General features: G+C 40.1%; 2 protein-coding genes across 3 annotated transcripts; one reads left to right on the top strand and one right to left on the bottom strand.

The window, feature by feature from the left end:
* Positions 1-1021: 1021 nt before the first annotated feature.
* Positions 1022-16348, bottom strand: BTF3L4 (basic transcription factor 3 like 4). 2 transcript variants are annotated; one of them, XM_083509764.1, is made up of 6 exons: positions 16213-16348; positions 12299-12362; positions 11380-11493; positions 8676-8877; positions 6579-6638; positions 1022-5487 (listed from the first exon to the last, which is right to left on the bottom strand). In XM_083509764.1, exons 2-6 carry the CDS (start codon positions 12350-12352, stop codon positions 5441-5443), a joined length of 477 nt encoding a protein of 158 aa, XP_083365890.1. In that variant the 5' UTR covers positions 12353-12362; positions 16213-16348; the 3' UTR covers positions 1022-5440. The 2 variants fall into 2 exon arrangements, with proteins under 2 accessions (XP_083365890.1, XP_083365889.1); XM_083509763.1 differs by having other exon boundaries at positions 16075-16213.
* A 745-nt stretch (positions 16349-17093) lies between these two features.
* Positions 17094-25141, top strand: TXNDC12 (thioredoxin domain containing 12). The gene is made up of 7 exons (XM_083509762.1): positions 17094-17227; positions 17697-17757; positions 20635-20687; positions 21377-21450; positions 22678-22747; positions 22835-22918; positions 24210-25141. Exons 1-7 carry the CDS (start codon positions 17143-17145, stop codon positions 24287-24289), a joined length of 507 nt encoding a protein of 168 aa, XP_083365888.1. The 5' UTR covers positions 17094-17142; the 3' UTR covers positions 24290-25141.
* The last annotated feature ends 693 nt before the right edge of the window (positions 25142-25834 follow it).

Below are 25834 nucleotides of genomic sequence, written 5' to 3'. Positions count from 1 at the left end.
GAATGATGCTGTACTTGCTGCAGGAGGTGCTTCTTATGTTGAGAATCTTTAATCTGGTGGCTAGATAATTCATTCATATTACTGCAGAAATTCCTTTGCGTTTGGATAATGCATTGAACTAATGTAACCCTACAGAAGGCTTAACAGTAAAGAAAATTGCCAAGCTGATCTCAGCTGCCATATTGTGCTCCAAGCAGTCCAAAATCAACCATATCTGCCTCAGATGTGACCACATTATACAAATATAATGCACAACACATAATGCTTATCCAGAATATACTGTCATCATTTTAAATGAAAATATATTTCAGGGGTAAATTGGGAAGCTGTGTTTTCTCCTTGGATGTTTTTCAGATGGCTAATTTATGTCACCAACCAAAAAGTCTGTCCATTCAGGATCAGCATAATTTTATACCCCTTCTTTTTCTGGTACGTAGCTTGGAAAATACTTGCAAGTCTGTATAGGCACTGGTGGTGTATGTATCTGCACCATGCTTCCCGTTGCCTTTTTAAAAAAAAAAATTATGATTTTCAGGTTTATACATTTCACTAATTTAACAATGTTAACATTTCAAAACTTGACTTCCTTCCCCCTTTTCTGCGGTTCCTTAAATTTATTTTTAATGTCTTCTGCATATCCTAATTAACGTGTTCATTTATTCATCTACTTTAAATATATACTCTGATCAAACTGCAGTTATTACTATAATCCTGCCAATGTTCTTATCTGTTTACAATTTATCTGTAAATATTCAATACTCCATTTCCATTCTTTTATAAAAAGTTTGTTATATTGAGTTATTATTTTTCTGGGAAGTTTTGCCATTTCTACATATTCCATAAGTTTTTGTATCCATTCTTCCTTTGCTTCTACTTCTTTCCATTTTGGGGTAACGTTCTTGCCGCTGTAGTAGCATACATGAATAAGTTTCTATACGGTTTAAGTGGTTCTGTCCCTATAATTTCCCGTTGCCTCTCCTACAATCAGAAAAAAAATCTGCAAGAACACACACACAATTAGTAATTTTAATTTTGCACTTTTATTTGCAGTAGCTTTGTGTCTTATTTGTACATGTACAGCTATCCAAGGATCTTAACAACCGTACAATATATAACCTGTATCAGCTCTTATGTGCAATAAACATGATTATTCTTTCCTTCTGCTCCCTTTTCAAAATGTGTAGTGGTTATATTGTCTTTCTATCCCTAAACCCACTTTCCCTCAAATTAGTATCTGTGAAGGAACAGGAACACAAGATAAAACAAAAAGACAAGGGCAAAATAAAGTTCATCTGCTGACAGGAAGGGAAACGAAGTTCTCCTGCAGTCACTACAGCACAGATAACAGTGTTATGCTAGCAGAATGTGATACCATAAACACAGGGCATAATCAGAATTCTTCAGACCATATTGTCCTAAAACCACATTTCATGAAAAATGCACAGCAAGTAGGTTTCAGCAGTAAGATGTTTAGCATCCAGATGTGCTCTCTGGGTCTTTTGAGCTTCCACAGGTTACGGAGACGGGTTATGTATCTCAGTGGATCAGCCCACACCTTGCATACTAAACATCCCAGGTTCAGTTCCTGGCACCTTCAGGTAGGGCTGGGAAAGAATCCTGTCTGAAATATTGGAAGCCCCTTACCCAATCAGTTTCATCAATATTGAAGTAGATGGACCAATGGACTGACTGTAATATAATTTCGTGTTCTAAATAATGTATTCTTTTAGAAATAACATTGATTCTACTGAGATGCTGGGAAACAAGTTGCCACCAAGCTAGTTAACTAGCTGCCTTGCAATTTACAAGCATTTAACTTGTGCAAATTCAGCTTTATGTATTTGACTACATAAAAATAAGGGGGTATTGGGAGGGGGGAGGCACTGGCAGTCCCACCCACCATTGCACTCACCTTGGAACAGCACTGGGAGATGCAGGGAGATCGTTCAGTGGCCTTGAGCGTGTTTGGAGGTGTAAGGAGTGTGTTTTGACTACTGTAGAGGCAACTGTGGCTTTATATCAGCTACCTCGGTAACCCCTGCGTAAGCTGAGTCGACTATACTATGATCTAATAGTTTGTTTCAAATTTAAGTGGGACTACACAAGTGCTTCTGCAGAGGGCTTAAAATATATTATGGCTCTCTGCACTGAGGTTAAACTATACTAACAAACCGAGCAATCCTATGTTCCCATGAGGAGGAGATCTGTGGTGGAGTATCTGCTACAACCATAGCCCTGCCTGCTTGCTGTGACCAGGGGAGAATGTGGTAGGTGTAGACCTACAAGGTTTCCTCTTCCTGTCAACCTCTTTCCTATTTTCATTAATGGTAAGGAAAAGAAGTACACTCGGTGCAAGGGGAACAAGGAGGGTTTGGAACTAGCAGATCCGAGGCCTCCCCTAAACCCATTTCTGGTTGAACTGGCCTCAGGACACTGCCAGTCCAGGGAGCCCTATACTCATAGAGGAGGTTCTCAGCATCCTATGGCAGTGTCCTGCCCCCTAGTTCTAAGAGTCATAGGAAAACCTATTTAAACTGATTCCGCTTATTAGACTATTGATTCAAATAAAACGCACTCAGAAGTAAGCTCCATTCACATCAATAGGACTTACTTCAACATTTAGAAGTCTAAGACCAGGGTGCCAGCAACGCATATTTTATATTTCAATGAATTGCTTTAATAATTGTTTAACCTTCAAGACACTACATAGTATCATAGGTGCCAGTACAATGCTAAATTAATGAAAACTTTATGGGGGTTACAAATTCTATTATTTACTCAAATATTTGACATGAACAAAAAAGCAAACAAACCCTCTACAACTGTGTTGCTGTGTCTAATCAATGCATCTCATAGCACTGGAAGTGGAAGGTTTGCCTTGATGGTCAGCTCCAGAAGGCTGTTAGTCTCAAGTGCCAAAAGGAGACTAGGTGGTATGAGAACAGTCTTAATAGTTCACGTCTTCAGTTATGATCAGTTTAATGGTTTTCAATAAGCTATAGAACGTCGGCAAAAAACAATTAAGTGGTCAACAGTTCTTGGCATACAGTAAAAAGTAATCACTATGCAAGATAATTGCTGATTTCCAAACACAAGTATGAATAAGGATTACAAATAAATTGGCAAAAGGAAAGTTTAAAGCTGGAGACTTGTGGGTGTGCGCTTTGTTGGTAAAAGGAATTGAAACTTATTCCAAATGCCTGCCCTTTACTATTCTGAAGTATTTCCTAATTCTGGACAAGAAATTAAATTTATGTTTCCAATCTTCATTAAGTAAATTATTAACAGCTGAACTGAAAATGTTAGTTATAAGGACAGAATAACTGTGAAATTATGTGAGCTTCAGCCATACTGATCAGTTAAAAACTCTCTGCAAAAATATTTCTAAATGTTCATTTGCTGTCTCATGGGACAGCAAATATGCTTAAAGGAACTACGCCTATTATTTGCACATGTGCAGAAAGAAGAAATATTCAAAAAATATAGCATGGCAAGTGTACTGCTGGTTAAAGCATCACCTGTAACCACGTTCTGTCCCTCTATCAGTGTTGTTGTTAGGAGGAGATAACACACAAGAGGGAACATTGCCTCTTTTGAATTATTTTATTAAGATCCACGTTTTATATAAAATAGAACAAGAAAACCAAACAAATCTATAAAATCAAGTGAGCAGTCCAGGTGACAAACCACTAAAAGCTCTGCTTTCGTGGTTCAGCTTGATGTCACTAGAATGCTGACATACTGATAGCCTCAAACTTTATAGTCGCTGGGTGTATATACACAGAAAGCAGATATGTCTCAAAAGTACACCAAAGAAAGGTAAGAAAGATGGCTTTCCCGCGCCGCAGCTGCCCTTGACAAAGGTTAAAATGATGCTCAACTGCATTACACCAATCACCTTTGAAGAACCGCTAGGAAGAGCTTCACATTGAGCAGTTTGAAGGAAGGTTCAGAAAATACTGCACTGTACCTGTGCTATAGCCACTATCCTCTGCGCCACCAGAGGAGCGCTTTTGTTTTCAAAAGTGACTGTAACCATTGTATCCACCCAAAGTAGGTTGCAGATAACAGGTTCCAAACCTCAAAATTAATGTTTTAAGCCTGTCGCTGGACAATTTATGCAAAACACAACACAATACAAGCAATGGCACTTTCCTTGTCCGTTCTGTATAATCCAAACTACACTTCCAGATTCTAGTGTCCTGAAATATGACAGTGGCTCATATGCTCTTGGGAGCTGTCTGGTAACATCCACAACCGTTTTACCTCTTCCAATAAAATTATTTTACAGTGCACCATGATGCACTATCTCCTACTGAAAAACAGGATATGAGACAGACTCCTCTAAAAGTAAGCAACACCACTGGAAAATATGCCCAGAGGCCCTGCTTATCTGAGATGAAAAGGGTCAAACAGCATTCAACGCTTTGAAGGGAGGTGTGTTTGAAAAACAGCTAATTGTACCAAAGAGAAGCTACCAAGGCATTTGATTCAGCACTTGAGTAGACTGTAGCCTCCAACCTTTATCAAAGTCTAGGATATTCTTATCTTCTCCCAGAAACCCAGAGCAAGAATATAATCAGGCTTCTTACAGATTATTACAAAAATTATGCCGTAACAGCAGGGTTGACACTTGCTCGGCATAAACAGGCAGGACTTCACAGAATAGGCTGTTTATCCAAGGCAAAGTAGATTACTCCATAACATGTGAATGCAACCCAAGTTAAATATTAAGGTGAATGAGCGAAGGGTTTTAAAAGGGATGGGGAAAACCAAGCTCTTAAGTATATATATTTTTAAAAAATGTTGCAACAAACATGTTTGTTAATTAATACCCTGTCTTTGGTACAATTTAGAATCAAAAGGAGGCTGGTGGGAAACTGCACATATACACTGTGAATATGGAAGAGAAATACAAATGTAAATACAATAGTTAATGAAGAAAATTAAACTCAAATGTTAATTAGTAAATGTTTTCTGGAGTTCATGAAATGTAGACAAGCAAGACTTAAGTTATCACTATTGCATGTGAACTGTTTGGTTGCAACAATAAAGGTTCCTTTAACCAAGTTAAAGACTCATTTTATTTCTACTTTCAAGGTGGAAGGGAAAGTCAAATAGATCTGTTCACCGATTTCCTCTCCACTGTACGCAAAGCCACATACACACATACACACACATGCACACACCCTTTAATCTGCACTGAAAATGTATTATTTGTTTTTTTCCTTTTTAACTGAAAAGGTAGATCCTGGGAGTAAGTGCAAAATGCAAAAATCAACCAACAGGAATTGCTGAACAAGCAGCATAATTAAAATACAAAATATTTTATATTATTGAACTATTAAACGGGTAATGTTCACTGTTTCTGTAAAACTTTGGAACCACACAGCTGATTTCTTAAATCTAGTCCATGTCAACTTCCAGAACTATTAATGAATTAATTAGCTTCATTTTTTGATGCTTCATCGAAGTTTTCTACAAGATCTGAAAAACATGGAAAGTATAATACAGTAACATTCAATAGGCGAGCCAAAGAGAAATGTTTTTTATTAAAATGTATGTTTTATCTAAAAGACTATGGTATAATGAACATTATTCCTACATCATTTTTATCTCAAAACCTCAAAGCAATTACAAGACGTTCTCTTTTGTTTAACGGTGACTAGGCCCTAGTATTTCTATGGGGTGACTTGCAATTACATCTGGTCAGCACTGGAAAAATAATTCTGTTAGTCTCTCCCTATGCCTGCTATCAGGCAACATGGCAGCTCCTAGACTGACATCTGTTGCTATGCCAGCAAACATCTAGGCATTAAACAAAAATGATCTATAGTACAATCCTATGCTTGCTTACAAGGAACTAAGCTCCCCCCGCCCCACGTACAACAGAGCTCACTCCCATGTCAGGATGCATGGGACTGCAACCCCTGATCAAATCGGGATGATAACAGCTATGGCTTATAGACAATTGACCTCTGAGCTGCAATCAACAAATGCAACCTGTATTTTGCCTTATATTAATTTTTCAAATCTTCACCAATGATGGCTACGCTTCATGAAATCTAGACTTATTTGCTAAATTATTGCAGTCTTGTGTGAGACCCTTCTAAAAAAAATCAGGGGCTAAATGACTCAAACTTAACATTTAATTTATGTAGTGAGCAATATTTAAAAGGATTTTGAAAGACAGATTATACAACACAGATACAACCATTAATAGCCCCCCCTTCTATTCATTACAGTAAACCTCTTTTCTGCTTGTTCTTAAAATATTATTCCCTCACAGAATCCACTAGTTAAGTTTCTCACCCCATTTGAGAGGTGCCTAAGTCTCTAGGAACCAAAGGCATAGCAGCAGATAGAAATCCTTCTGCAAAGACTTGTGGTTTCCTAAGGTTGGTCCCGTGACAGTTATGTGCTCCAGGATGTACAGCATGCAATTCTTATGAAGCACTTTCCCTTTGTATCTGTGATTAACCCACCAAGTAGATTCTCAAATTTACAAAAACATTGTCACGTGCTCAGTCAAGCAGATACATGCTAAATAATTTAAAGATTAAGTAGAATAATCTTACCAGGAACGTCATCATCTTCTTCATCAATATCTTCTGATTTTGGTACTTTGCTATCCAACACTAGAAAATAAAATAAAATTATTGATATAGTAATTAACAAAATTTGATCAATTTAAGAAACAAATTCAGCATGCATAAGGAAAAGATCACAGTTTACGGCACAAAAAAGAAGTGCAACTTTGCAAATAAAATAGGTTTTAAGCAACCAGTGGCGGTGGAAAATTAATTACAAGCAGAAATTTACAAGAATCATTATTTTTGCAAACTTCTATGAAGTTATCACTCAAATGTTTATAGGCAACAATTACTGGTTCTGACTGAATAAAACCTCTTTATAAGTAGTGCAGCAGACACACAACTGGAGATGCCATACACCCTGTGATATTTAAGACAAAATAACCAATACATAGAATATTACAGTGGAACCTCGGTTTTCGAACGTAATCTGTTCCGGAAGACTGTTAAGACTTCTGAAACGTTTGAAAACTGAAAACTCAAACAAGCCGCCGCTTCGAAAGTTCGACTTCCAAGGCACGTTCAAAAACGGAAGCATTTCTTTCCGGGTTTTCGGTGTTCGGCTTCTGATACATTTGTCAATGGAGACGATCGAAACCCGAGGTTCCACTGTATCTCCAATTTAGTCAAACAGCAAGCATCTCTCCTGAATTATACCCGACATCTTACAACATTTCCACATAACAGTCTACCCAGTATGCTTTCTCGGTGTAAAATCTTTACAGTCTATGCTGATGTAGGTTTTAGTACTTCCCATCCTAAATGCCAATGGAGCAAGTCTTAGGATTGGGCTTTGAGGTTTCACTAATATAGAGATAATTCAAATAGAAGTATGTGAGAAAATTAATATGCTTGTAACCAACATAGTGGGGGTTTTTGTTCTTCTATTAGGGTATCACAGAAATATTTTTATAATAGCTTCCATTGCTCTGTACCAGTGTCAAGTGATAAAGGAAATGCCTTCATGATTTTATTCTGTGAACCACCCTGATACCTTATGATGAAGGGCAGTACTGTATATAAATCTAATAAAACAAAATAATAAAAAAGAGAACTCTGTTTACCTTTCAATGTACCCTGTCATGAAACTCATTATATGGCCCCAAGGGAGTCACTATCTTTCAGCCTAACTTTCCCTATAAGATTGCTATGAGGACAAAATAGGGTTTACAATGCTTGTCACCCTGAGCTCTTGAAAAGCAGCATCTGTGATAGTTCCCTTTATACATGTATCTGGGAGCAAGTCCCACTAATGTCAACTGGACTTACTTCTGAGTAGGCAGGCACAGGATTGTGTTGTTAAGTCTTTAATCAGACTGACAATTATTATATTGTTTTTAATCAGACACAAGTTCAACACTCAGATTATACCCCAAACCTTCATTTTCTCCTTCCGTTACAACATTCTGCTCATGGTGCTCCAAAGTACATTCACATAGCTATCTGTTAGTTAATGCAATTTTCAAAGCAATTCCCACATTTAGAAGCCTTTAGTTAATGGTTTGGGGAAAGGACAAAGCAATACAAGGTATCCATATAGTTATTACAAATGAGGAAAGTAAGGGAGGGGGCGGTGGATTTATTGGTCTGGGGTTTTTTTTTGTTTTGGTTCTTGTATCTATTATTTATTTTATGTTTTTATCTTGTATTTTTGTGTTTGAACCGCCCTGAGATCTAAGGGTGAAGGGTGGGATACAAATAATAATAAATAACAACAATGTTATTATTATTCCTTTGTGGTGGCAAGAGCACCTGCCCCCCTCCCATTTCCGCTGGAAAGGAAGATGGAGCCCCAAAAAAAGCTCAACAACTTTGACCTGAACCCCCCCAAGGGGTAGATCACTGCCAGTTTTTTATTCTGTGAGTAGATCGCAGTCTCTTAGGAGTTGGACGTCCCTGTTCTATACTATTAGAAATGCTCTAGTGAAGTTAAGAATGCGTGGGGGAGGGTGGAATAAAAAACAGAAAGTCCTGTGCACAAGAAAAGCTACTCAGAGTAAGAAAAGCTGACCCTCAGGAATTTTATGCTAACAAACAAGGCTGAAAAAAAACCAGCTCCATGTCTCAGACAGGGATACCTACCTTGCCTTGGGAACTGTTCAGCTAACTTTCTGAGACTTGTTAAGCTGTCAGCACCCAGCTGGCTTAAGATGCCAGGCAGCATTTCCGTAATTGGTTTAGCTTCAGCATGACCAGTAATTGCAAATGTATTTGCAGAAAGCGAAGCCTGGACCTTGGGATTGTTGAAATGAATAACTGTTCCATCATCTTTTATCATATTCACCTGTTTTAAAAATAGATGATTAAAATTCATTCATCTTACTTAATATTAAAAAAGTACTATCAAGAAAGAAAAGAACCACCAAGATTTTTTTATTTTGTAATAGTTAGCATCCACTCTAAGGCGTTGCACACCCAATTTTAGGCCTGACTAACTGTAAAAGAGATTTATAAACACTATCATCAATGTATATAATTTAAAATTACATCAGTTGGAAGTGCAAGATTTTGTAAAGCAATAAGAATTCAGATTAACAAATAACTGAAATATCAGCATCCTAAGCATTTAACTAAGTCATGTCAGTTCCAAAAACAATAGCCCAAAAACAAAGTCACATTTCTCAAGATAAAAAAAAAATGAGAGGCACAGCTTTCATACTCTGGAATTTTGATGTAAATATCACACTTTTGTACATCTACAATAAACTATTACACTTCAAAGCTAAGAAACATAAGGCATCTTTACAATACAAAAATAAACTTGTTTCAAACATGTTTGAACTGCCCTTGCTTTCCCTCCATTGCAAAGAACTCTGGAAACTAATATAATACAGTGGAATAGTCAAAAAATTATGCACTTTATATAAGTGATGATTATTTATTAGTCCACAATGGTGTAATCTTGGTGCTATTTTTTTTTAAAGCGAACAATTATACTATGGGTGTGTTATGTCATGCTCAATCAGATATGCATGTGCACAGCAATGTCTGAAAATGAGCACTATATATTAGTCCAGAAATGTTGTATATTTGTTTTTCTGAAAAAGTGCATGATCATTGTGAAAGACTGAGCTATGCCATTGCACTGATATATCCTCAGCTTTCTCACAAAAATAACAAAGAGCTCTGAGGATCTACAAAACTACAATTCTGGGGAAACTATGACTTTCAAATTGGTTTAAATGATGGGTGTCCCCTGGATAGCACTCCGCTCTGCCCTTTGTTTAATGCTCCTATATAGACACATGTCCAAGTGCCACCCATACTCTTTCTTCAGTCCATATTGAGGCCCATCATGTCCTCTTCAGAACACTGTGACCACTATAGAACAGGGCTGTCCTCTGGAAGTGGGCCAAAACACTCAACACAATAACAAGACTTGTTACAGCAGGATAGCAGCTGTTTCCCTGCTCTCTCAAACATCTGCTTAAAGCAACTTGCCTAGTCGAAGGAATGGCTCCCTATCATAGCCTGGACCCTGCTGAAGCTAAGTAGGTCTGGATCCAGCCAGTTTCTAGATGGAAGACTGCCTGGAAACTCTATGCATGCTGCTTTGGGGAAAAATGTAATATAGTAAACAAATATAATACCATTCCACATAATACTATTTCCACATGTAGATAGTGGGGCAAAAAGGTTCTACTTACTCATCTAGAAGACTCGGTTACTTTCATACAAAATGCCTTTAGAAAAGGGACGTAAAGTTACTTAGAATAAAACCTTTTGTTTCAAAGGAACTTGTTTCCAAGTAAATGTGCCCAGGATCACAGTTAAGCAACAATCTGACTTGTGTTTTCCAGTTAAAACTTTGCATCTTGTATGTATCTTAATTCAGACATAATGTCAAAACACAGTTTGTCCTTTAGAGAACGAGCAGTGCCAATCATCAGGTTTGCAGATGCCCTCCAACCCTTCTCTTTTATTTCATACATGAGGTGAGAGTAAAGCTTCTGCTTCTAGTTTGCAGCAACCCGTAGTGTGCTGTCAAGTGAAGATCCCAAAAGCACAGCAGGAGATGAAGATAAACCATGGTTTGTGTGTCTCTTTGTTTTGAGGACAAACCACAATTTGCTGCAAGCCAGAACAGGACACTTCTACTCTTCCCTCATATTAGAACAAGGGGATGGGGGCGGGGGAGCAAAGGAGGCTTTGTGTGAACCCAATACTTTCTACTGCACATTCTCATAATAAAAATACCCTGATTTAGGTAATATGGAAGTTGTGCTAGTTTATTATTATTATTATTTTTATCATTATTATTATTAGATACATATTTGACAGCACCTTGAGATTACTTCTTAGTAAGCTTTTTATTGCAAATTGGCATGAGCTTTCATAGCCAACAGCCTACTTCATCAGATGCCAAGTTGAATCTTGAGAGAGCAAGGTAGGAAAGATAGAAGTGGACTATTTTGTCACATGAACTGCCCCTTCCATGGGACTCTGTAATATCTGCACCATCCCACACAAAGTTATGGGACAAATGTCCTCAGTTATACAAGGGAAATCATGCATGAAACTCCAAAAGACCTCTTATTGAAGGATCTCTCACACAATGCACACACACACTGAAATCACAACAAACTCTGAGCCACACCTCATTTAAAATGAGGTAAGGTTGCCAGAGGCCAGGCACTTCTCTTTTTAAGGGGCCTGACTTGGCCCACAGGCCCCACGTCCTGCCCCCCCCAATAATCCCATTTTAAATCAGAAAGATTTCACATTATCCCTGTGATCAGTTGGGAGATCACGCAGATATGACTGAAAATGTTTTATACTGATGTACCTCTTCAATCCCAGCAATATTGTTTACTGCCAATTTTTTGAGTGAACTCTGAAGCTTTTTATCATCAGCTGTGGCTGTTCTGTGGACTACCTTCTTCTTTCTACGAGCTGTACCCTGAAAAACAGAATGGAGAAAATAAATCATTGCTCCTAGAGGAAGAAAAATGGATCTTACACAAATGCTTATCAAAAACAACAAAATAATCTCAAAGTACCTTAAAATGTAATACATGTACTGCAGTAGGAGGGGGTTTTTTTTAGGCAAGAACCTGTTTCATTTCACTACTGTATAGTTTGTATAATCCTACAAATCCTTTCCACTCCAAATTTTCTCACTTATTGCCGCCAAGGAAGGGAGGCTTGATTCAGTGACAGTTTTCATGGGGGATTATCATTAAGGTGGCAATGTGAGGGTGCAAAATAGTAGGCTAAAGGTAGTGGTGGTCCTCAGATCACAATGCATTTCCTGCTGCAAGGACCAATTCCATTTCTGCTGCCCTTCCTCTTTTCAGCCTTGTGTGTCCAATTACCAGTAACAACTCCTTCGGCACCTAAGATATACTGTTTCAAAATTACATAATATGCTGCCTTTGTAGAAAAAAAAAGTTCATCTTTTAAGAAAACAGTTCAAGAATATAACATGAACCTTTTTCTTCTCAAAAGAATGTAGCCAACAGTACTAGAGCTATATACTCAGAAACAGCCTGAGCACATCAGAATGGGCAATAGCCTGAGGAAAACAGACATTCCCTACAAACCCCTATACTATGGAAAACACTTACATATGTATTACACACACACACACACACACACACACACGTGTGTGTGTGTGTGTGTGTGTGTGTGTGTGTGTGTGTGTTTCTATTTACACACATACAATTATAAATGGAGTGGAGGAAGTTATATTCTTGCATTCATACCTTTCCACCTATTCGGACCTGCGCCTGAAGTTTAGCCAGCTTTTCTTGATTCATCGTGCTTTATCTGAAAAATACAAACAACATAAATGCTTATAACATACTCAGATTTATTTAATAATTTTTACTTCACTGTCTTTCAAAATACCAAGTATCTGTATCTGAATGCACACAAACAACCTATCAATAAAAGGAATGTTACTTCTATTCCAATTCCTCAAACTATCTCGAGGGTGGGGGTGTAAAAGCACTGAAATCATGTTGGCTCTTCCCCTTCCTGCCCCTGGACTGCCTTCAAGGAGAGAAGACATCGCTTTCCACACTACCCCTATCCCTGCAGCTGGTAACTGGTTTTGCAGCCACCACATCATGGTTCCCAGCACTTACTTCCTCACACAGGAATGAGCAGCTGCCATTTGCTCAGGAGAGAAAGTAAAGGCATGCACTTAGGAATACCAATGTGCATGTACACTCACACATGCTAAATCTGACATCTGACAGGACAATCCCTATATCTGGAATGTTTGCCCTCCATGTCCCAAACTGAACTGTTTATTTTTTTCACACAGAACTACAGAAGCTATTGAGAACTGAGCCTGCCTCTATCTGCATGGTGCCACATCTTGGTCTGTGCATTTCCATCTACATAACATTTGTTAGTCATGATAGTGTATATCAGGAAGTTGGGAGCATGTGACAAAGAATGAATCTTGGAAACTGCCTATTACACCCATGTTGGTTACATCTATATTCTACCCTTTCACTAAGGAGCTCAGCGCAGTATTTTGTGGCTCATAAACCATCCTGTGGTGTAAATGACACTAAGAGACAGTGACTTACTTGTCCAAGGCTACCTGGTGACCTTTATAGCTGAGAGGAGATATGACTCTAGAATTATCAAGCTACAAGGCAAGCTCACTTTTTCTGAAAATATTTATGATGGAAGGGATTCACCTAACATGTTCCATCAGCGGAAGCCCTGTCAAGGACTTCCACTTGCACAAGGTTTTCCCCCCACTCCTCCTTCTTAGAACCCCCTAAAATTAGTTTGGGAAGCATCAGGAGAACCCCAAAGTAGTGTGCAGGGCAAGGCGAGGGGAGAATTGTTCCATCTGGCAAGCTGACATGCTTGCACAGAGAGAATGTTCATAACAGGACAATGTTGAATATCAGCCATGGAGTCCAAAAAGTGTGCATAAGATAATTTGTGGTCCTAAAAACACAGCCCTAATCCAAAACGCATATACATGCAAGCAAAATTGACCCATTATGATTTTGTACTCGGAATACAAACTAATATGCATTTACTGTACTATAGAAATGGCAACTTGAGCATTATGTCTTAGTACACAAATGAGGAAGCAATCAATCAAATCATGAAAATATAGTCATTGAGCCTTTCCTGTTACATACCACACCCTTAATAATAATAATAATAATATTAATAATTTATTTATACCCCGCCTGTCTGGCTCGGTTTCCCCAGCCACTCTGGGCGGCTTCCAACAGAATATTAAAATACAACAGTCTATTAAACATGAAAAGCTTCCCTAAATAGGGAAGCCTTCAGATGTCTTCTAAAAGTCTGATAGTTGTTCTTCTCTTTGGCATCTGGTGGGAGGGTGTTCCACAGGGCGGGTGCCACTACTGAGAAGGCCCTCTGCCTGATTCCCTGTAACTTGGCTTCTCGCAGCAAGGGAACCACCAGAAGGCCCTGTGCACTGGACCTGTGTCCGGGCAGAATTACGGGGGTGGAGACACTCCTTCAGGTATACTGGACCAAGGCCGTTTAGGGCTTTAAAGGTCAGCAGTAACACTTTGAAATTTGCTCAGAAACTTATTGGGTAGTGTAGGTGTTATGTGGTCTAAGCGGCCGCCCCCAGTCACCAGTCTAGCTGCCGCATTCTGGATTAGTTGTAGTTTCCGGGTCACTTTCAAAGGTACAAACACTTGACCAATCAACCCCATGTCTTATCTGCTTAAATCAGATTTATGGAAACATTTGCTTAGATCTATGTTTTTGCTCACTATTAAGTCCCAAAGATGCAACTATGTCTAGGACCAGGACAGAGAGAGTTAACAACCAGTAGCAACACATAAGTCAAATAACTATTAAAAACCTAGCACTTTGGTCCGCAATGTGTTTACTTTGAGATATGGGTCAGATTCATTTTCATTTCACTTTAAAATATGACATTCCATATCAAGCAGCATGTGCATGCTTCAGGAAAAGTTAAAGCTGCAGTGTGCCATTTTATTCTCTAACCCATAACCAGTTGTCATGTTGCAATTGAACTAAACAGAACTAAGTTAATCAGCAGCTTATACTTTGCAAACCAGAATTCCTGCAGGTTGAAAATAACAAGTAGCTAAGTATATGGCAATGAAGAAAATGGAAAGGTTTTCCTTTCTCAAGGCCCCCATTAGCTCTATCCCTTTGATGGGTTGAAAAATGAGAAATATGTTCTCAGAAACAAGCCACAATTTGTTTTATCAAGGAATGTGATAAAAGAGCCACATGATGGATTCGACCCTGAGAGTACAAAGAAGGTCAGATTAGTAGAAGCAGAGAAAGACACAACAGGAATGGTCTTTATTTCAACCTTGAACTAAAGAACCTTTAGTACATCTACAAAAGAGGTGGAATCAGCAAAAGTACAGTACTACCAGGAAGAAGAAAAACTAATGGCTAGAACTGGGTAACAAGAACATCCACCACAGCATGGAGGAAAACATTCTTGCAGAGGAGCCTCATCTCCATTTTCCTCACTGGAATTAGAGAAAAGTTAAACTATTGCTACTGAGAATGTTAAAATCAAGGAGTTGTGGAAGGGGGGATTTACATCATTTAGTTTTTGGAAGCAGCAGGCATGTTCCTTATTACAGAATTTTGCTGCTCATTTCAGAATTTTGCAGCTTCACAGACGCTTATTCTATTATTATATCCAAAGTGTAGGTTTCCATGTCCTTAAAAAGAAAATGGTGTGAACAAGAACTAACTCCGCACAGCAGAGGAACCAAATATGATAATATACAGCCTTTGATACAAAGGAACGTTCAGTTGCAAGCAATGAAAAAAACAAAAACAAAAAACCCCAAGGTCTCCAAAATTAAAACATGGCAACTGATGCAACACAGAAATGTATTAAGCGAGCAGTAAAATCTACACAGGAAGGTGAAAGAGCTCCAGATTGCCAGTTCCTGTTGGAGGAGGGGTGCGGGCTTCCCTAAGGGTATAAAGGAACACCAAAAAGAAACACCCCCGGTACACTAAGGGGCAGTAAGGAAGCCCCCTCAATGTCTTACGCCCAGGGATGGGAACCCCGTCCAAGGCGTAACCCACATTTTGGGTGCAGTGCGACCTAGGCCAGCGCAGGATCCTGCTGGCCCTAAAGTGCTTTGGGCGAGGAGGTGGAGCTAGTCCTCAGCAAGCCCGCTTCTGTTGCGGGAAGGTTTCCGCGACGGAGGGTCCGCGCCCACCAACCCTGACCGGGGGTGGGGGGTGGACTTGAACGGGCGCTGTGGCGGGCGGGGGGGGGGTTCTGCTTCCAAGGGCCGGACCTCGGGGAAGGCGTTCCCCAGCGGAGCCTGGGCTCCCCGCAAGCGCCCAGTTGCCAGGCCCACTCTCTCTGGCCCACCAGCAGCCCCTCCCACCGCCCATGGCGCTCCGCGCGCGCACAGCGGAGTGTGGGGCGGAGGAACCGCAGTCTCGACCTGTGGGGACCGTGAGGGGCGCAAGGGCAACGGGGCGCGGAGGGGGTCAAGCAGGAAGTTTTCACCTCAGTCCGAAGAACCCTCCGAAGGCAACACGCGGCAAGAACAAGATGGCGGATTAGGTGTGGGGGTGGGGTGGGGGTAGAAAGGGGCCCAGAGAAAGGAGGCCTCGAACCACGGGACCATGGCCCCGCCCTCCTCACCCGATTGGAAGAAAGCGAGGCTCGTTTGCATAACACGGGCGGCGGCGGCGGAGGAGGACAGCCTGGTCCTTCCTTTCTGTTTTTCCCTACCTAGACAATAAAACGACAGCCCTCAATGCAATGCAGTGAGCGCAGCAGGATAGACGTGCCCGGGGGTGGGGAAGAGGGACATAGAGAAAAATGCCTCTGAAGCAATGTATGCTGGGAGTTGTAGTCATCCTTAGGAGCAGCTAGCAGGAATGGAGTGGTGCTTTTTTTTTTTTTTGCAATGCGCACAATCTGTTCTTTAGCTTGGGGTGGAAGAATATTAATGTTTCTGTAGCGCATGATAGGAAAAAGCTTGTTTGCGTTTTGGGATTACTGCCCCCCGGCAACCTCCTTTCGTTGATCAGAATGAAGCTGGAAATGGACTTAACCGGCCTTTCAAGAATCAGTTCCCCACCGCTTCTGGCTTTCCCCTTCAAAGTGCCACTGAGTTTGCCCACGGCCCCAATCCTACGTGAGCTCTTCCTGCGGAACAAGCTTCGCTGAATGCAGAGGGACTTGCATCAGAGCAAGCCTGCTGCAGGACTGTGCTTCGAACTGGGGAGCTGATGTTACAGTTGCCTTTCATGAGCCGTCGGACCAGAGTTAGGACAGTTCGCCTTTTAGAAGTGCGCGAGAAACGAACAACTCCGTAGACACTTAGAAATTCCTACGTAGATTCCGAGCGGAAAAAGGAAGACACTCTTCTGCACAACATGAGAACTATACATGTGCGTATATAATAATACCCCGGACCCAAATCTCTGAAGCGCCTCCTGTATCCTTCCGATAACATCACTTCCTCTTAAACAAAGAAGCTGACTTGGGTTAATCAGATACTATTGCTTAAGAGGATCGCTGTGCGGAGCTGGAGTAATTGTCCTGGTGAAGATCTTGGCAGACAGCATGAAGGTTCAGTTAGCAGCGCTGTCGACTTTCCTGCTTTGCCAATTGCTTGTCGCAGTTTCTGCTGGGGAAGCATTTGGAAAAGGTTAGATACCAATTCTTATTTCCTCTTTTGTTTTAACTGATGTTTTCAAATGCCTGTGCTTTGCAAAAAGTAAGCAAAAAAGGTTTAGGGCGTGATCATCCCTAAGCTATCTGTGATAACAAAAACGATTCTTATAGTCTGCATCTACTATTGGAAAAATAGTTGATTTCAAGAGAGCACTGTAGTTTCTCTAGTCTAGGCCATGAGTTGCTCAGGGTGACAGTTTCTAGGGCCCTTTTTGTTTTCAGAGTTCAGTTCAAATAAAAAGATATGTATAAATCCTTTAGAAAAGAGAATTGCTTGCTTTGGAATAACTTCAAACTTCATTGATGTTCCTAGGAATGGTATCTTAGATTGCCATTCTAAAAGCATTTATTTCCTCGTATGTGATGATATATAGAAAATGGTTTTTATCTTCTGTAACTGATGCTTTAAATTATGCAACATATATTCCCCCTTTTCTTTCAAGGTTTTGGAGATCATATTCACTGGAGGACACTGGAAGATGGGAAAAAGGAAGCAGCAGCCAGGTATCTTGTGCAAGCGGGACAACCTTGTACAACCTTAAAACTGGCTTATTTGGAAGTTAATTTCCCTGTTATCCATAATAATTGCTTCCAAATAAGTGAACTGAGGTGTAAATTTCATAAGGTTAGCCTTACTATTAAACAAAGTCCTGGCTTATCGCTACACTCAAAAGATGCAGAGTTTATACGTACATAAAAACAACCTCTGCCATACCAAAGTAAATTTGCTTTAGGTTGTGAGCTGTATATGCTGCTTTCCCCCCTCTGATGAGAGAGATAGTCCAAACCGTAAATCAAGTTTACTTTGTAGTAAGTCCTAGGAAATTCAATTGAACTTTTCCTCTTTGTTAGTATTGTTAAAAAAAAATCTAATAAAATTAAAACCAACAGGGAAAAAATATTCTGGAAAACTCTGTTGACTCTCATGCAGAATTAGGCCTGTCTAAACATGTTTGGAACTGGATTACTGCAGGACTTGACATCTTTCCGCAGGGCCTGCAAGACAGAGCTGTTCCACCAGGCCTTTGGTCAGGGCGCACCCTGACTCCCTCCTTTGGCAATCTTTACAGAACTTTAGTTTATGGTTGCCAGCAATTTTGATTTTAATTAATTTTTATAATGTTTTTATAATGTTGCACTATTTTAGTGTTGTTAGCCGCCCTGAGCCCGGCTTCGGCTGGGGAGGGCGGGATATAAATAAATATTATTATTATTATTATTATTATTATTATTACTTAAGCAAAAGAATTGCAGTCACAACCTAAAAACCTGAAGCTGCAGATTAGTACCAGTAATAGCCTTTTGTAAGAACTTGATCTCCAGCCTTACACAAGAAGGCGTGAAATTAATCAGAGACTGACAAACTGATCACCTCGAGTTCAGCCATACAGTTGGGATTTCATGCTGCTGCTGCTGCAATTAATTGATACTCTTCTTTAATTGCTTTTTAAGTTAGCACATGGAAATAACATGCTTTAAAGGAACAATCTGCTTTGATATGAAAATGTTTTAGTGATGATCACTGGTATACCCGAGTACAGTTTTGCTTGAAATGAAATAGAGATTAGGGCTGTAGTCATATTTACAACACTTGGGTGGCACGTTGTGAGCGCTACATGACGCCTTTCAACTTCTGTTGTTTCCAGCTTTGAGTGTGACATATTTTGAGGATAGGTTTTCACAGGTGAATGTCAGGAGTTTGAGATTTGGGGGAGAGTACGCTTATTTTGTTCTTGGAACTAATAGCAGCTTCCACAGCGGTTTCTCAGTTATGCCATGGTGCATTTGGGAAAAGAAGAAAAGAAACTGCCCCAGCTGGGTAGCCAGTTGCGACCTGTGTGGTTGTGTGGAACCGCCCTCCTTACACTGGTGTCACTGCAGCTTACCTGGACAGGGCTGGGGTGAGGTGGTAGCAAGATCGGGGTGGATGCACCAGTGGAGTCAATCTTGTCCTCCTGCCAGCGCATCTGTAACAGCCCCCAGCTTCAGTAGCACTAATGTTGGGATGATGGCTCCACCACTGCACACAGGCTGCTACTGTGGGTAGCTATTATACTTGGCGTGCATCTTCCAGTGAGGAGTTAGAAGCCTTCAACTTCAAAGGTTCTGGGACTAATTACACTTTCCTTGGCCAACTGTAAAGGTGACTTCTGGCATGCTCTGGAGAGGGATCCAGCTATGACCTGGATCTTATTGCACCATTAACAGGAGCTGACATTCTTCTGTTACAGTTGTGCTGTGGACAAGAACTTTGGATAATGAAAAACCCAACTAGCTCACAAATGTAGAGACCTTTGGAAAATTGGCTTCTTTATTACAACACTGAACTCCTTGCACATCAGCTGATGCTCAGTCTTGCTTTCTGCAGGGATCAGCTGTGTAAGCAGTTGATGCAGGTTCCATCCAGGACATAGGATGTCAAGTGTGGGGCAGCTGGGCGTGGTTTGGGGGGAAGCAGTCTCCTGGGTCAAATGGGGAGGGATGGTGGGGCAAATTTGGCCCACAAGCCAGAGGTTAGCCACCCCTACACTAGAGCTATAATCCTCTGCACACTTACTTGGTAGTAAGACATAAATGTTTTCTTCTAGTGTTTTAATAAGGTAATATATAAAAAGGGATTCTTTCCCAGCTGAGTACAGTGATCTTCATAAGGCAGATGTTGGTGAACCCCAACTCCCATCAGCCCCGGCCACCATGGCTAATAGTCAGGGATGATGGGAGTTGGAGTCCAACAATGTATTGAGAACCGCAGGTTCCCCAGTCCTCCCATAAGGCACAACAAAATAATAATAGCAAGTATATGTGGGTTGTGGGCAAAGCAGGTGATGTGCAAAAATGTAACATCAGATAAATGGGCAATATGAGTGAGGGCTGGATAGAAAATGGCTGGGCAATTAAGGCAACACATGAAAGACTTGCACTTCTTGGTCATTGTCCATAGAGTTTAGTGTACAGCTCTTTGACCTACAAATATTGCTCCCGATCTCCCTTTTAGGTTTGCTTGGATTTATTTTTTTTACCACACCTCTGACAAACATAGTAGTGCCTAAGAAAGCTTTTCACATTGTGAATTCCAGGTTTAATCCTATAAATCACTTGCGTATCTAAAGGTGAAATCACTTGAGTAAACTAGACCTCCTTTTCCTGTAAGGTGGACAGTTGGCTAATCTTTTATTAGGTATAAAAGAGTAGGACATATTAACCTTGTTCTTAATAAATCTTTAATCTTAATGAAGCTACAATGGAACCCCCTTCCTTTTATAAATTTCATTCTGCAGTTGCACCTTATAGAACAATCTTGTGCATGTTTACTCAAAAGTAAGTCTTAAGAGTATTGGAGTACATTAATGGTGCATTTCAATGTCTTTTTTTCTTTTTTAGTGGGTTGCCTCTCATGATAATCATTCACAAATCCTGGTGTGGTGCTTGCAAAGGTAAGATAAATTAACATTCCCTGAGAGCACTTCAGAATCTTCTAATTGGATAGATACATAACATTTGTAGGAGAAAGTGTAATTTTACAGAGAGTATAGCATATATGTATTGTCTTCATAAATAAAACTATACCTATAAGGTAGGGTTTTTTTCTAGATATAGCTGTGGCTAAATGCTAGTTGAAAAGCTGCCTAAGCTTTTACTAATTGGATTCTGTGAGCCAAAGTTCAGAGAGTAAAGATTAGACATGTACTACACTGATGAACAAACTTACTTCAAACACCAATGAAAATGTAAAAATACTTTTAGTTTAAGAGTGACCATTTCTTTTGTGTTTTTTATTGAAAAAAACAAGAGAGCATTGCTTATGTTTCTTCGGCTTTTTATACTTGTATAGAACTGTTTTGTATCACTTTTTCTTTGTATTAGGTATATTAACAAAAGTAACAAGGGCTGTTTCTTTTTATTTAAATGCGAGGATTTTGATGACCGATTCTGGTTGTGATCTAACTAAAGTTAGTCATGCTTAAGTCATACTGAAATCTAGAGTGCAAGTTAGGTGTGAGACAATTGTTCCCATGGGACTGATTTAGCTGGGTTAGGACCCTTCTGATTAGAAGCATGTGTGTAAGAATTATGACACTTGTTCTCTTTCCTGATTAATTTTTCCTTTCTATGCTTTTCTTAGCTTTAAAACCAAAGTTTTCGGAATCTAAGGAAATCTCAGAGCTTGCCCATAATTTCGTGATGGTCAACCTTGAGGTAAGTTTCAGTTGGATAGTTGCTAAGATACTGAAATGAAGCATTTCCCCGTATTCTTCCTTGGAACTTTCTGAGACAATTTATGAAGATACAGAAAGCAAACATAAAACATTCTCTGTATTTTGGGGGGGGGTGTGAGGAACTACACCTCCATTGATTTATCCATTATTTTACATTGCACATCCTTAATACAGTGGTACCTTGGTTCCTAAACTTAATCCGTTCTGGAAGTCTGTTGCAAAACCAAAGCATTCCAAAACCAAGGCGTGCTTTCCCATAGAAAGTAATGCAGAATGGATTAATCCATTCCAGACTTTTAAAAACAACCCCTAAAACAGCAATTTAACATGAATTTTACTATCTAATGAGACCATTGATCCATAAAATGAAAGCAATAATCAATGTACTGTACTATAAAATAAATGAGACAGTATTGTAGATAAAAATTTAAATTAATTTTTATTCTTGCGTGCACTATGATAGTCATTGTTTGGATGGGGGGGGGCTTTTATCCATTTCTGCATTCACACAATCAGTAGCTGAACTGGGTTCCACACAGTCACAAAAACAAGTCACAAGCCACAGTCACAAGTCAGTGCCATAAAATGAAGAACAAGTTACAGTCAAAACAACGAAAAAGCCACACAAACAAAAACGCAAAAAATAGCAAAAACAAAAGCTCCAAATATCACTTCTGTTTTGCGTGGGTGCTCGGGACTGAACAGGCAACACACTCAACAGGAAGCCTCTGATTAGCAGTGGGGGACTCAATTTACAAACAGAACACACTCAACAGGAAGTGGAACATGTTCAGCTTCCAAGTCAAAGTTCACAAACCGGAACACCTACTTCCAGGTTTGCAGCGTTCTATTTCCAAGTTGTTCATAAACTAAGCTGTTCTAAAACCAAGGTACCACTGTGATGTTGAATGAATGAACAAACTATTATTGTCAAAGTAATAGTCTGCTGTTTTCACAAAGAAATATTACTGATGAACAATTGCAGTGACTTGCCCTTCTTTCGAGGGGTGAAATCCAACTGTGGCGTCCATCTTGCAGAATGGCTGTCCATACCTTGAAATGCCAAAGGTTGAGCTTGAGAAACTTTGCATCCAAGGCAGTTGCACTTCCACAGAGCTGTGGGTCTTTCCTTTGGTTATACGTACAGAAACAATAAAGATAGATTTCTGTGGAAATAGTCCTAATGTTCCTTTACTTTAACTTTCAGGATGAAGAGGAACCCAAAGATGAAGCTTTTAGTCCTGATGGTGGTTACATTCCCAGAATCATTTTCATGGGTGAGGCAGCTTCTTCTCCCTCTTGGAGAATTGCATTGCTGTTGTCATCACATGGATGTTTTCATTTGTTCTCTCTGTTTTTTGTAGATCCCAGTGGAAACATCCATCCAGAGATCATAAATGAGAAAGGAAACCCCAGCTACAAGTACTTTTATACCAATGCTGAACAAGGTACATGTGAATTAAGTTCAAATTGAGCTTTATCTCAGATGGCTATAGTAGCCCTGGCAGCTCTCTGACTTGTATTTCACTACAAGTGTCCTGATTAATTTACAGTTCAGAACTATATTGAATTATAGCTGATTACCATTGCGTGTAAATGGTGTAAGTTTAAGCATACACGTTTAGGATTCTGTCAGACTCTTAAGTTACATCAGAGTATTGGCCAAAGAAAGGACATTTGACAGACTTGTTCTTTTTCACATCTTCTGTTAGGGGGATAATGGAATAATTGAGCTTAAGAAATGGGAGGCATTTCTAGAATGTTTTGCTTTCTCATAGGTCAGGGTTCATCTGACAAGCCCTGTTATTCTGCTTGCCCAAAATTGGCTGGGGTCCAGTGAGGAGAGCCCTCAAAGCAGCATACTGTGGGAGGAGAGAGCAAAAATGAAGGGGAAATCTGGGTGCGTCCTATGGGGCGAATGCAGGCTTTCGCTGAAGCTTGGAGAGCGAGAGGGGTTGGTGCGCACCGACCCCTCTCGCTCTCCAGGCTTCAGGAACACATCCGCAGCCTAGGCAGCCCTGCGGGAGTTCCCGCAGGGCTATCTAGGCTGCGGATAGCAGCCTGCTTCCCGGAATGCCGGGTGCGCTGAAAGCAGAGCGCCCGGCGCTTCGGGAACGCATCCACAGCCTAGGCAGCCCTGCGGGAGTTCCCGCAGGGCTCCCTACGCTGCGGATAGCAGCCTGCCACCTGGCGCGAGGGGTGCCCTGAAGCAGAGCGCCCCGCCCACCGGGCAGACATCCGCAGCGTGTTGGAGCCCTGCGGGAGTTCCCCGCAGGGCTCCCCATGCTGCGGATAGCAGCCTGGCGCGAGGGGCGCCCTGAAGCAGAGCCCCCCGCCCGCCGGGCAGACATCGGCCTGCCCCACAAGCTCGGGGGACAGCAAGGAGGCGCAGCGCCGCCATCCCGCTGTTCCTCGACCTGGTTCGGTTTCCCTGATCTGGTTTGGGGGGGGAATAAAGGGGGGGGAATTCCTTTATTTCCCCCCCAAAAAACTAGGTGCCTCCTATGGGACGGAGCGTCCTATGGGACGAAAAATACGGTACTTGGCTGGAGAACTGCACTGCAAAATTCAGAGAAGTAAAAATTTTGAAGGTTTGCTGTTGGCTGTGTTTTGGTTTGCATATTGTCTCAGAAATTGTGAATTAGGCAAGTTTTAAATGCAAACTGGATGAATTTCTCTCCTATTCATGTCAATTGAACCGAAGCAAGTACTAAGCATCTTTTATGTTTAATATTACAGTCATCCAAGGCATGAAGGAAGCCCAAGAGAAGCTGACAGGCGATGCTTTCAGGAAGAAACATCTTGGAGATGAATTATAATACACTGGGGATCTGTTTTATATAAATTCAGAATCTAAAATGATATATGACTCTTTCCCCCCTCCTTTTTCCCCAATGAGGAATTGTAGATGCACTGATACGATCTTTTTCCTACTGATAACTTGTTCGATCAAATACTATCTAATTTTTCAGACAGTGAAGTCAAAATAAATAACTCTGTCCTCTCTTGTTTACATTGAAATGCCTGTTTATAGGATAAATAAAGCTAAAATACTTACTGATGAATGAATGTTTCAACCTTGAGCATATTATAAACCACAGTTTCAGTGGAGTTTAAGGCCTAACTCTTTTTAAATTGCTTATTCTCTATGAGGTAAAGGCTGGTATCTGGTTTGTGATGAGGACATTGGTCTTAATAGAATCATCTATTCCTTTTATCATAAACAGGCTTAGTCTTGCTTATTTCAGTAGGAACTTCTAGATATTAATGTTTAGGATTACAACAATCTTGCCTTTACTGTTCAGTATGAACTTTTACCAAGCCCACTGTACTAAACTAATCATTCTGTCATGAACGCTACACCAAGTAGAGTTATTTTCCTACATGCCCAAGCAGCAGCATGAAGAACATTGGAAGTACAAAATTGTTTTTCTTTTCCTTACAGAATTGCCTGCTGCTCCTTTGGTTACATTTATACAGAAACATAGCTTTCCCATTTGTGCATTTGTCTTTTAATTCTTTTGTGAATAGAAGAGAAAATGTAATGAAGTATTTAGTGTGAAAATCTCTTAACTTGCTGAATGTTCTCGGTGGATGCCTTGCTTCATCATATTGTACTGTATTTTTGTATCTGGGTAAACAATAAAAAATGATTTTTATTTTTCATTTCATTTTGAGATAACAGTAACTTCTATGAGGGGCTAAAGGCATTATGTTGAATTTGTGAAGTTACTGTTGAATGTTTCATTCTTTTTTCCTACATGTTTTCATGCATAGACATCTGTAGTTTTTTAAAATCCCATTACATTCAGTAGTTCTGTACCTAACACTATTTTCTAAGCATTTAATTCAGCAAAGTTAAATGAGAATGGGTCTAACAAATTTGCCTGTTATTATGAAAATAAAATTACTTTTAAAAATTATACAGTAATAGCGCTCACATCTTCCAGTGACAGCACAATCCTAACTATGTATACTCTGTTGTAAGCCCTATTGAATTCAGTGGGACTGTCTTCCAGGTAAATGGGGCTAGGATTGCAAGCTTTGTAACAATTGCGTAAAAAGTTTTTATTAAGAGCAACCAACTTACTGCACACAAGGGGAAAACCTATGTTAGCAAGTTATAGGGAACTTACTGGCATGCTTTCCTTGATGTAATTATGAAATGGTATGCAATACATTTCATTTCAAGACAAAAAAATCTCCCAAGTGGTTTACAGCAATAAAATAGCGTAACAACAACATTGCAGTAAAATCAAAGTTTACTATAGGTAACTGATTTCTATTGCCTTTCTTGCTGAATGTTGAATGAGGAGCTATGAAAGTTTTTTTAAAAACACCAAAAAACCTTCAGTGCGTAAATG

Source organism: Podarcis liolepis (genome assembly GCF_965112155.1).
Source record: "Podarcis liolepis genome assembly, chromosome: 6".
NCBI classification, from domain to species: domain Eukaryota; kingdom Metazoa; phylum Chordata; class Lepidosauria; order Squamata; family Lacertidae; genus Podarcis; species Podarcis liolepis.
Note: the sequence above shows the minus strand (reverse complement) of the source record. Positions and strands in the feature narration are given on the sequence as shown.

What these genes read in the sequence shown, in the direction of transcription:
- BTF3L4 (XM_083509764.1), bottom strand. Translation starts at nt 12,352, where the DNA reads ATGAATCAAGAAAAGCTGGCTAAACTTCAGGCGCAGGTCCGAATAGGT. An exon ending in ATATTGCTGGGATTGAAGAG is followed by an intron (nt 8,878 to 11,379) that starts GTACATCAGTAT and finishes TTTTTAAAACAG; the next exon opens with GTGAATATGATAAAAGATGA. An exon ending in TGAACAGTTCCCAAGGCAAG is followed by an intron (nt 6,639 to 8,675) that starts GTAGGTATCCCT and finishes TTTATTTTCTAG; the next exon opens with TGTTGGATAGCAAAGTACCA.
- TXNDC12 (XM_083509762.1), top strand. Translation starts at nt 17,143, where the DNA reads ATGAAGGTTCAGTTAGCAGCGCTGTCGACTTTCCTGCTTTGCCAATTG. An exon ending in CTGGTGTGGTGCTTGCAAAG is followed by an intron (nt 20,688 to 21,376) that starts GTAAGATAAATT and finishes TGCTTTTCTTAG; the next exon opens with CTTTAAAACCAAAGTTTTCG. An exon ending in TCCCAGAATCATTTTCATGG is followed by an intron (nt 22,748 to 22,834) that starts GTGAGGCAGCTT and finishes TGTTTTTTGTAG; the next exon opens with ATCCCAGTGGAAACATCCAT.